The following is a 12,086-nucleotide window of genomic DNA, read 5'->3' as shown; positions in this document are numbered from 1 at the left end:
GGCAAAAGTGGCATCATCCAGATTTGGAGTCAGCACCCTCAAAATAGGGTAAATCCATAAGTTGCTTTCAAATTTTCACCATGTAGAAGGAAATACATAGGAAGTTAAGTTTCTGGCAGACATCTTTATTATCTCAAATCATTCGAGGATGCGAAAGTTGCATCATCCAGATTTGGATTCAGCACCCTTGAAGTAGGATTGAACCATCAATTATTTTCAATTTTTCACAATTGCAAAGGAAATACATGGGAATTTCCATTTTGGCGGCCATTTTGACAGCCATCTTGAATATCTCAAAACTTTCAAGGATGTAAGAGTTGCATCATTCAGATTCGGACTCCAGAAACCTTGAATAGAGTAAAACCATCAAGTGTTTTCAATATTTACCCTTTAGAAGGAAATAAATGAGAATTTCTGTTTTTGGCAGCCATTTTTGGCGGCCATGTAGAATATCTCAAAAACCTCAAGGATGCAAGAGATGCATCCTCCAGACTCAGACTCAGCACCCTCAAAATATGATGAAACCATCAATTGTTTTCAAATTTTCACCATTTTCCATGTGGAAATACATGGAAATATCCGTTTTTGGCGGCCATTTTGGCAGCCATCTTGAATATCTGAAAATCTTCAAGGATGCAAGAGTTGCATCATCCAGATTCGGACTCAGCACCCTCGAAATACACTGTAGGATGAAACCATTGATTGTTTTCAAATTTTCACCATTTAGAAGGAAATACATGGAAGCCAGTATCAATTTTTGGCAGCCATTTTGGCAGCCATCTTGAATATCTCAAAACCTTCAAGGATGCAAGAGTTGCATCATCCAGATTTGGATTCAGCACCCTCAAAAGTTGTGCCTTTCAATGTTTTGGTGCACATAGGCCTACTCAAGGTCAAAGGTCAAGATCAAGTTCTTAAAACTTTGCAATGTCTGAAGGTATTGTGGTGTGTTTCCTAGCAATCATTTGTGTCTGATTTATCTTGAGCTTGTCCAAATAGCGCAAGGTGCATAATGGGATTTTGCATATTTCATTGTTTAGGACCCTAATTCAAAGAATGAATGAGCCAGTGTGCAAAAACTAAACCTTGTGTGAGAAAAAGCGTGCACATTTGTGTCTCCATTCACACAAAATATTCGATAGCTGATTACCAGTTGTCACAGGGCACTGCCTCTGCACCGCCCAGTAATTAGTCCTAGGCCCGAGGCCTGAGCGATGATTGCCCTCTTTCTTCTGGGTTATGCTAAACAGTCACTTTGTGGCATGGTGCGGCTCGCTGGGTCAAAATTAGCCAAAAATGTATGATGTCTTCAAGAGGACGCATCAACAAGGTGTCTATATTGCAGGATAAAAATTGATCAAAATATACAAAGAGAAATGAAAGAGGATAACATGTCACATAATAGAATTGGACAAGAAGATGATAGAATGACAAAGAAAAACACCGAATGACAGAGAAGAGGATAGAAGGGGAGGAGAGATGGAAGAGGGAATGAAAGAAGAGGAATAAAAATTTACATAACTCGGGTAGGAAAAGCGGGAAAATACGACAAGATGAAATGAAAATAATGAGAGACAAAGAGACGTAAAATAAAGGGATATAGATTAACAATAGTGCTCTACGTTTGGATAAAAATTATAGTGCTCTACTCTGTGCACTACATTCTGTTTATCTCACTTAGCTCTGCAAGATGAAAACAAAAAAAAAACTTCTCAAAAAGATGGAGGAGTAGTTTTCTGGTAGTTCAAATAATTTTGCCAAAAATGACATCGATGAATTTTACATTTCGTGTATAGAAATTCTTCAGCCTGCCAACTAGCCCCATTGAATCAAAAACCGATAAGAATGATGGAGAAATGATGGAATGGTAAAGATTAACATCAAGGAAAGATGAAAAGAGCTTTATTCAATCATCCGCACCGATTGGACGCTATTCACCCAAAAATAAATACAAAGAAGGGCATTCTGTACAATTTATCGTTTAACATTAAAACTTTTGTTTAATATTCACAGATAACAAAGAATTATATGGGCAGCTTGTAGCACAGGGGCAAGAGAGACATTTCCTGTTATTCAGTGTTGGTGATTTCCCCAGACATGTTATGTTGTACAAAATTGCACTATGGTGCTTCATGGACTGGAGAGCATCCATGCAACAACATAATGTAAAGAAATTCAGTATAAAAAATATTACATTTGCCACAAAACCAATAAGGGAGTGAAGGGAGACACTATATTGAGTACAAGCATGCGAATCAGAAAAGCGGAATGTTAAAAGTTCCAAAAAAAAAAGAGAAAAAAGTTATTTAATGTTGGGTAATAAAGATTACAAATAAGTACAGTTGAACCTCTCTTATCTGGCCTCCCTTTATCCGGATCTCTCTATTATACAGACGCAATCTCGCCGTGATTTTTTTTTAATAATTACGGGAGGAAAGGGGGATTCCCAACTCCTTGAGAGCTCCTACACAAACACACATGAATTACATATACTTGATACATTTCTTAATAGTTATTTAGGTAAATAATCCCAAGAATTTATAAAAGAAAATGATTTCATTCTTGCAAACACGAACCTCTATTTTGGGGTCTGTTACTGAGTGTAACAATGAAAAGGTTGCAGTATACACATTACTACATATGTGGTACTACAATGGGCTACTGTACATGTGTATGTATATTATGTACATGTATAAAGCATTGAGTCTCCCGTATCCGGCCAAATCCCTTATCCGGATGAGCCCCGGTCCCGACTTGTCCGGATACGAGAGGTTCAACTGTATATTAAAGGAATCTCCTCTTTTTATCAACATTTTTAGATGCAGTGTTTATAATGAAGAGTCACTCGAGCCGTCCACTTTGTATTATGACTCTCATATGTCAACTTGAGGGTAAAAACGCTGTTCATCTCCGTCATAACAGATACAATGTATGAGTCATTCATGAATTCCAATGAGAATCGGATCTTCAGGTGTGACACAACACATTTTTGCTGCATTGCCAAAACAATGATCCCCAAATTGTGTGTGATTTGATATTAATGTTAATGTTACTGGATTCATTATTATGTTATATTAGGTGGAAGTGGAATGTGTTTCCCATTGGACCCCATCTTTAATATTTGTACTCTCCAATTCTTTTCAAAGAGCTACCATGATCAAGCGAATGCTGGATGGTCTTACAAGTGTTCCTGTAATTACAAGTACCCATCCATGTACTGAAGAAGAGAATAAAGTAGATGGTCAATCTTCAGCCGACAATATTGGAGGTACAGGTACTCTCCTTATTTTTACTTTTACTTTGGTCTTTCACATCAGCCAGATGAAAATCAAACCTCTAGAATCTTTTAGGAGCACAAACAATCACGCTCAGTCATTTGAAATTCTCATGCACTTTTCAGAACTTATTTACAGCGAAAGCTGGCCGATTTATTTATTTCAGTACAGGGCAAAGGAAACTGGAAATAACTGATATTATATGAAACCTTTGCTAAAAAAAAAAAAGAACTGGTACTCAACACAGTCACTTTATTATGAATTTAGAGATACTTGAAACTGCCCGACATGAATTTACATTCACTTGCACAAATTACAAAAGAAATAAAAAGAAAAGAAAATAATGCTTTCAAATTCTCCATCATGTATGCATGGGTAAATATCCCCAAGTTTACATGAACTTTATGTCAGGACGGACTTTGCCATGTCAGTATTCTGAAACCACCATAGAAAATGCTCAGCTCTCTTACAACAAATTTAACACATTTCAACAAATTTCCTTTCCATCACTGATGGTTTTAACAAGCTTTAACAGGTTTTTTTTCTTCACAGCTAGAAAAAACGTTAGAAATCCCAACGCACTTAACGTTTTTGCTTTTCATTTTCCAGCGGTTTTGACACTTTCAACGTATTCTATTGGCAGTCGATTACCATTTGCAACGCATTTGGAATTTAAACAATCTCAACAGAATCGATGTCATGCGTTGTGTGGCAACTCTTTTAGCCACATTCCATTGGCATGTTTTTTTCATGAACGGAATTTTGTTATTTCCATGGGACGTTTTCATTGCCACGTATTGTAAGTTAATACAATGAGTTAGTACATTGATGTAGTTTCAAGTTTGTTAGTGGCAGATCCAGAGATACCCCCTTGGAGCCTGAGGGGAAGGGACAGGGAAGGGTTCGAATGGGGCCTAAATTATGATACATTTTCATGTTCTTCTTGGAAAACCCATGATGGATTTTCACTAAACTTGGCAGGTGCATGTAGCATCCCTTGGGGGATTAGATCTCAATTAGTACAAATGGGCACCATGAGAGAAGGGGAGGTGGAGGGGGCTGGGCAACACAGTCTATTCTTCTTCTTGATAGCACTTGGTCAAATTTGTCATCAAACCCTAGTTTGCAAGCACAAACCTGTGTCAGTCATAAAGGAGTCTGTGCCAAAGTATCTCTTTTGTTCAAGCCTTCCACTGTTCCAGTAGCTGTTGGGAGCAGCTACAGTACACGGCTTATGGAACAGTGCCAGTGGTGCCTATTAGTCTTTTTGGTGCAGACTTTACAACTTCAAGGATTTGTGTCTGTAATCTAACCAAACCCAGTGCACTATAACAAGGGTGACAATTTATGTAGTATTAATGGGAACCCAAACCCAAAGAGCAATATAGATTGAGTGAAAGCAGCAGTATTAGTAGAAATCAGACCATTGATGCAAAAGATATGAATTTTTAAAGTTTTGGTGTTGGAACCGCTGGATGAGGAGACTGCAAGAGGTTATGACGTATGAGTGGACAACAATAAAAAAAATATATATAAAGAAAATTCCCCCAAAATTCACTGTACTAGAATAGTGAAAGATCACTTGAGTAACCGCTTTCAGAAAGCAGGGGGAATAATTGCTACCCTTAACATATGTCAGCGTTAAGTTGATGGAATGTGTAATTTTTGTGAAAAATGATTTTTTTTGTGTGTGTGAAATTCCCTATATATTTTCTTTATATTGTCCATTATAAAATGGGTTCAAGAATGTAGCCAATAGGAAGCGCTGAAATGAGTCACGTGTGCTTTGGTTATTCTAGTCCCATCGCACTGCGTGTTAAATCCACCGTGGTTAAATCCTATTGCCGATCGTCTGTGCATGCGGCGGCTCCTTTGAATTGCATGCATACATACAGTACGCGCTGTCAATCCTGTAAACAACTTCTAGTTCGGGCTGCCGGCCGGCCGACCTTTCTTCCCTTGTGCATAACATGTGTGGCGTACGTATACTCTTATATACGTACACTTTGTACAGTACAGTAGACCAAGCGTTGTGGGACCGGACGCGTACGTGGAGTCACTTTGAAGGGCAAATCCAAGTCTTTAGCAGGTTAATTCTCACGCCGTTTTCAGAGTATGTTGTCTAGTAGGCCTATATGAGGAGTCTATATCAAGTCTTTAAGGTAAAGGGTGCATATTCTATGTAAAATAAGTAAGTTTTCATGCGGGAACTGAAGTGTCCGGAAACCCAACCCCCCATCATACTTATACTGTATGTGCGGGATTTCCGAGTGCGACGTGCGTAAATGTTTGGGATGAACATCTTCGGATGTCTTGACCCACAAAGGTACGTGAAAAACGCTGAAAAATGCTGTTAGTTTTTGAATTTTCGACCCATTTTATAAAACAAATGATGCACAGGATTATTTCGTGGCGTTAGTGGAGGCGTATAGTGCACTCGAGGGTATTTACAATTGTGAAACATGCACGAGGCGAATGTATCCTGTGCATCATTTGTATACTCATACGTCATAACCTCAGACTAGTAGTCTCCTCATGCCGCGGTTCCAACAGCAAAACTTTAAAGATTCATAACTTTTGCATCAATTGTGCGATTTTCCTCAAACTTTCACTGATGTGTTCTACTAATGTTGCTGCTTTGACTCAATCCACATTGCTCTTTGGGTTTGGGTTCCCTTTAATACAAGGACCACAGAACACCCTAGAATGCACTTTCAAAGTTATCTATAGTAGATCCATTGGGGGGGGGGGAATCGAATGGGGTGGGGGGCATAATTTTTCGAATATCCTCTCAGATCACCTCCTGTATCTGTACTGATTTTCTTTTCTTCTTCTTTATTCTTCTTTCTTTCTCTTCAAATCTTGTGCAGAGCTTAAAGTTCTTCAACTATCAATTTCAAACTTATATGTATCATGTCCTTAGAATGACAAATATATTGTATCATTTTGATCAGTCAACCGTGACATCAGTATGACATCATCATCTCAATTCACGTTCTCAATCATATGTCATGAATGGAATGGAAATTTTTAATGAAATTTATATGTCATATACTTCAGGTCAAGCTCTATTTATTCATGATTTTAAAATTCAGCTGTAGACAGTATACGTGTGTGTACAAGTGCGTTAACATTTTAACATGCTCCAATCGAACTCAAAATTGTTTTGCACTCCTTTCAAGTCAATTAGACAATTTGATAAATTTTATTGTCCTATTAGCTCATTAGGATGTACAATGACCCACCATTTTCTTTACATATACCGAAAGCTAAAGAGTTGTAGATATCACCTAATGGCCAATGGTGGCAAAATTATTTAAAGGTATCAAATTCCTCTATAAAATAGAAAAAGTGAATTTTCAAAATGATATCGTCCAATTTCAAGTTTACTCGAGCATATCTCACTTATCCTTGGCTGTTTTTCTCCCAGATTTCAGGGTTTTTTTATCTTGTTCAATTGTCTGTCAGGTATGTAAGCTCCGATTTTAAATTTGATGACATCATCATATCTAAAAAATCAAATTGAAGTAATCTTGTCACATTTGACCATTTTACATGTTATCTCTGTGGCAGTGCATTTTTTCTTAAAATGAAAATTGACATGACTGTCTTCATCAACCGCTAGCTCACTTATCCTTCGGTGACTTCTTCCCAGATTTTAACGTGTTGTAGCTGAGAACTTGTGGCTATCAGAAGTGTGCCCTCAGGTTTTTTAATGGATGTCGGGATCACGTTGAAAATCTAGGTTGATATTGAAACTTAGCTTGGATGTAGAGAGATATTGCTTAATACACAATACGCATGTGGCTGATATGGCTCAATGGTAGTGCATCGGACTTTCGATAGAAGGATTGGTGTTTGAGCTCCTCGCATGCTTTTTTATTTTTTTTTTACTTTTCTTAATCCTTACAATTTTCCTTTTTCTTTAGTAATGTTTTATTCTTCCATTAGAGCTTGATCTTCACCAATTTTCTTTATTAAAGTTCTATATTTACTTTAACTTTTATTTTTCTTTCTTTCTACTTTCTGTGCAAAGCTCAAGAGCAACAGGCCCTACCAGCCCCGTATTTTGCAAATGTTTAGTCCATGTCACAGACATCATTTTGTAAAATAATAACTACTTCATCAGACACCATCTTGGCTGTGTAAATTCAGTTAAATAACCATGTGTGGTTCAAAATGTATCGTAGTGAATATATGTCATATCACTCCCATATTTTGAATGCATGTTGACTATGTTGCAAGTATCAGTTTATAAAATAATGAATTTTTGCTCAGATGTCATATTGGCTATACAAAGTGGGGTCAGAGGTCAAGTATACTTCATTCTGTATCTTAGACAGTGTATGTGGTATCACCCCCATATTTTGCACACATATAGACCATGATACAGGAAGTATTTCATAAAATTACTTTCTAGTTTCTGCTCAGTCACCATCTTGGCTGTGGAAATGAGGTTCAAAGGTCAAAAATTCTTTACATTGTACCTTTGTTAGTATATGCACTACCAGTGCCATATTTTTTACATATATATGATAATATATATGTGATAAAACCTAAAATGGCATTAAAACGCTTTATCCTGGCAAGGGAAGCGCATGTTTTAGAAACAAGTCACCAAACAGGTTAGTCATCGCATCCTTCATCATCAACCAGGATGCAATGTTATGTTAGATTAAAATCCGTTTCTGAGGCAGACATACACACAAGGGTATACGTCTGCTCCTGGTCGGACGCATTTCAAAACTAACCTGCTTGTGATGGAATGCATCTAGTAGTTGCTGCCACAGTTCAAAGTAACCGCACAGTGTGCCTGTGTGCGTTTGGTGCAGCAATGATGCATCCATGGACTAGTTCCCTCCATGAAGAGCCACAGATGAAAGGATGATATATATAAACCATTTTATTACGTAAGTCTCCGATCGAGACTACATGTCTGATCGGGTGCAATATGAGATCCCGCTGGTCACGTGTGTGGCAATTCGTTGGCGCGTTTTGTGTGTGTGTGAAAAGGATTTTCACAACCTCCGAATTTTCAAGAATTTCACAGAAATTCTTCCTTTCGGACTTGTCAAAATAATGAAAGAACAGAAGGATAGAAGATCCGCTGGTGTGGCCGCGGAAAAGGAAAACAAAGAGAAGAAAACTGACCGTGCAGCGGCAGAATCTTCGGGCGAAAACAGAGCAACGGAGTCACAGCAGGTGGTGAGTGTTAGCCAAGCTGACCGCACAGCGGCAGCGAAAGGGACGGCTGCCAACACGGGCCGTGGACGGGGAGTACCGGCGATGATGGAGGCTGCCGACTGCTCGGCGGTAGCGGCGACTCGGCCTCGGATTACTATGAAATCCAACGCGTCAAAGTTGAAAAAGGACAACTTTGGGGCAGTAAACAGTCGTCTTGATAGACTCAAAAGGCTTGCTCTGTCAGTTCGTGGAGGCTCTTCCCAGTAAAAGGGAAGGGGTGGCAGGCATGGGACATGCACAGCCAGACCGACATCTTGATCGCAGTCGAAGTGATTCAGCCTCTGCTTCAACTTCTAGTGCAGATTATGACATGGCACATACAGAAGAAATGGATATTGAGGATGATGGCATGGTGCATGCCTTGAGTGCAGGGCATAGCTCAGAGCTGGAGTCGTGCGTGGATAGGACAGAAGCACCGACAGTACCAGCTTTTGCTGCTAAATTTGCGGTGGCATCAGATATTGGACAGCCTCTTGATGAGGAGCTAGCAAGCTCTGTGAACTACTTGATGAGCCATCATCTGGAAGAGAAAGTGCTTGATGAGACAAGTAGCAAATACCCAGTGCCGTCGAACTGTCGAGGGATCGACACCCCGAAAGTAAATCAGACAGCTAACTATAGCTGTTAGCATCATTCCTTTTGTTTCCTATGTAAACGTAATGTGCAATATGTTATGTGCGTGTGCATGTATTTGTGTTTTTTTTATACTTTTTAGCATGTGGAATAAATAAAATTGAATTGAATTGAATTGAATTGACAATCTGGGACAACCTCTCTGCCTCTGAGATGAATGCCCTCCGTAAAGAATTGATAAAGCCGGATCTGAACACGAAATTTACTTATCTTTGTAAACCCACAAACCCTGTAAACAAGTACCTTTTTGGGGATGACTTGGGCAAACAAGTAAAAGACTTGCAAGACCAACACAAAGTGGCAGCCGGAGTGATGAGAGGCGGGTTTAAAAGACCCAAGCCGGCCTATCACCCCTACCCAAGCCAGGGGTCTCAACGCAGATACAAGGAAGCTGGTTGGTGTCGCGGACATCCTACGCGGACTTGTCAGGGAGCACATCTAGGCCTCTTTTAGGCCAATGAAACCAGTGGAGGAAGAGGACTCCACAAGCTCCCCATACGTTTACCCCGACAGCGTCTTGAGAGGGACACGAAGCTCCACAGTTCCGGAAGTTTGGCCAGGGGCAGGGCAGGATGAAATAGAGCAACTCCCAAACAGTGATGAGGTAAGGGAGACGATAGCAGCATCTAATGTCAATGATATTGCAGTCGGAGGTCGACTGAAGCTTCATATGCACAACTGGGGAGAGCTTACATCTGATACATATATTTTGCAAGCTGTACGGGGCTACAAGCTTGAATTTGACCCTGCTAAATATCCTCCTTGTAGGGAAAACCCCCTTCATGAATTCAAAAGAAATTCGGAGGAAATGGCCGTGATTCAAGGAGAAATCAACAAGCTGGTTGAGAAAAATGTCATAGAAGCATGTGAACATGTAGAAGGGGAATTCATATCAAATATTTTCACAAGGCCAAAGAAGAATGGAGACCTCAGGGTCATCTTGGATTTGACAGAATTAAACAAGAGTATTTTATATCAGCATTTTAAGATGGACAATATTAAGACAGCTCTACCCATTATTTCTCTGAGAGATTATTTAGCTTCAGTCGACCTTCGAGACGCATACTTCATGGTTCCTATCCACCCAGATTCTCAAAAATTCCTGAGATTCACATGGCAGGGAAGGTTATGGCAATTTCAAGCACTTCCCAATGGGCTTAGCTCAGCACCAAGGCTCTTTACAAAACTGCTAAAGCCTGTTTTGGCGATGCGCAGGGAGCAGGGCCACATTGTAATTGGATATCTAGATGATACACTTATCATTGCAAAGACTGCTGAGGAAATGCAGGCAGCAGTGAGCGCAACTACTAAGTTGCTATCAAATTTGGGGTTTATTGTTCACCCTGAAAAATCCATTTTAGAGCCTACTCGTGAGATTACCTTTCTGGGTTTCAATCTGAACACTCTGGATATGAGTGTTAGGCTTCCAAAAGAAAAACAGGAGAACATAAAGCAGTCTTGTCAGAAACTGTTGGCTACTGAGAAACCTGTTTTCAGAAAAGTTGCGAGGGTTATTGGACAACTAGTGGCATCATTCTCAGCAGTACAATATGGCCCTCTCTATTATAGAGCCTTAGAGAAAGACAAGATTCTTGTCCTTTGCAAGGAACAAGGGACATTTCGATAGGCATATGACCTTGTCAAGAGAAAGCATCCATGAAATTCAATGGTGGATATTGAACCTTGAGTCACAATTTAGCCCAATGCAGAGGGCAAAACCAGATGTGGAAATCCACACAGATGCCAGTGGTAAAGGCTGGGGGCAACAAATCTGTGCACTTCAACAGGTGGTAGATGGAATAGTGATGAGTTGAAAGAGGCAAATCAGAATAAAATTAACCTGCTAGAAATGGTAGCAGTTGGCCATGGGCTAAAAGCCTTTTGCTCAGAGAAAAGGAGCAATCATGTACTTGTTAGACCAGATAACATTACTGCTGTCGCATATCTGAACAATATGGGTGGCACAAAATCTCCTGAATGTAATCAAATGGCCATTGATATTTGGGAATGGTGTATTAGGACATCTGGCTTACAGCTGCTCACCTACCTGGGCGATTGAATATTGAAGCAGACCGCATGTCTCGAAAATTCTCGGACAGTACAGAATGGATGTTGAATAAGAGCATATTTCAACGATTAATCAGGAGATTTGGTGTGCCTCAAATTGACATGTTTGCCTCCCGCCTAAATAAGCAGGTAGACTGATATATTTCTTGGAGGCCTGAACCGGAGGTCTGGGCAGTAGATGCCTTCACAGTTGATTGGAGTCAATGGGATTTTTATGCCTTTCCCCCGTTCAATCTAGTGCAAATGTGCTTGCAGAAAATTCAGAAGGATAAGGCATGTGGAATTTTAGTGGTGCCCAGTAATTGGCCAACACAGGTTTGGTACTCTATTCTTAAGAGCATGCTGGTTGAGGAACCCATGTTAATTCGAAAGAGTAAGACATTATTATGTCAACCAGTTTCAGGCACCCCACATCCTTTGAATAATCACTTGTCTCTATGTTGCAGGCTTGGAAGGGACTTTAGGCAGAGCAGGGCCTCACACAAAGGACAATAGACATCATAGCGGCTTTGTGGAAAAGATCCACTAAAGCACAGTACCAGGTGTACATCAGAAAATGGAAAAGATTTTGTGCAGAGAGACACATTAATTATTTGCAAGTCCAAGTTTGTGATGTCCTTGCATTTCTTACAAATATGTTAGACAAAGAAAAAGTTGGATACAGTAGCCTGAATACAGCCAGGAGTGCCCTTTCCACGTTTCTCGTAGTTGATGGTGGACAACAGCCTCGTGGGTCGCTCCCACTTGTAAATAGGTTTATGAAAGGAGTTTTTCATTTAAAGCCGCCTGCACCTCGTTACTCTTCTATCTGGGATGTTAATGTGGTCTTGGACTACCTCAGAAAGCTATCTCCATCCAAGGCACTTA

The 12,086-nt window shown here is 39.9% G+C and overlaps 1 protein-coding gene across 1 annotated transcript in view; it reads left to right on the top strand.

The window, feature by feature from the left end:
* LOC139731803 (tRNA pseudouridine(38/39) synthase-like) overlaps positions 1 to 12,086 on the top strand; it is a 171,252-nt gene that overhangs the window by 96,559 nt on the left and 62,607 nt on the right. Inside the window, exon 12 of the mRNA XM_071642678.1 lies at positions 3,147 to 3,268. Coding sequence (XP_071498779.1) covers positions 3,147 to 3,268 — 122 coding nt within the window. The remainder of the gene's footprint in view (positions 1 to 3,146; positions 3,269 to 12,086) is intronic.

Source organism: Diadema antillarum, unplaced genomic scaffold, assembly GCF_040938485.1.
Source record: "Diadema antillarum isolate AM-2024a unplaced genomic scaffold, OU_Dant_1.0 seq00000385_RagTag, whole genome shotgun sequence".
In the NCBI taxonomy this organism is placed as follows: domain Eukaryota; kingdom Metazoa; phylum Echinodermata; class Echinoidea; order Diadematoida; family Diadematidae; genus Diadema; species Diadema antillarum.
Note: the sequence above shows the minus strand (reverse complement) of the source record. Positions and strands in the feature narration are given on the sequence as shown.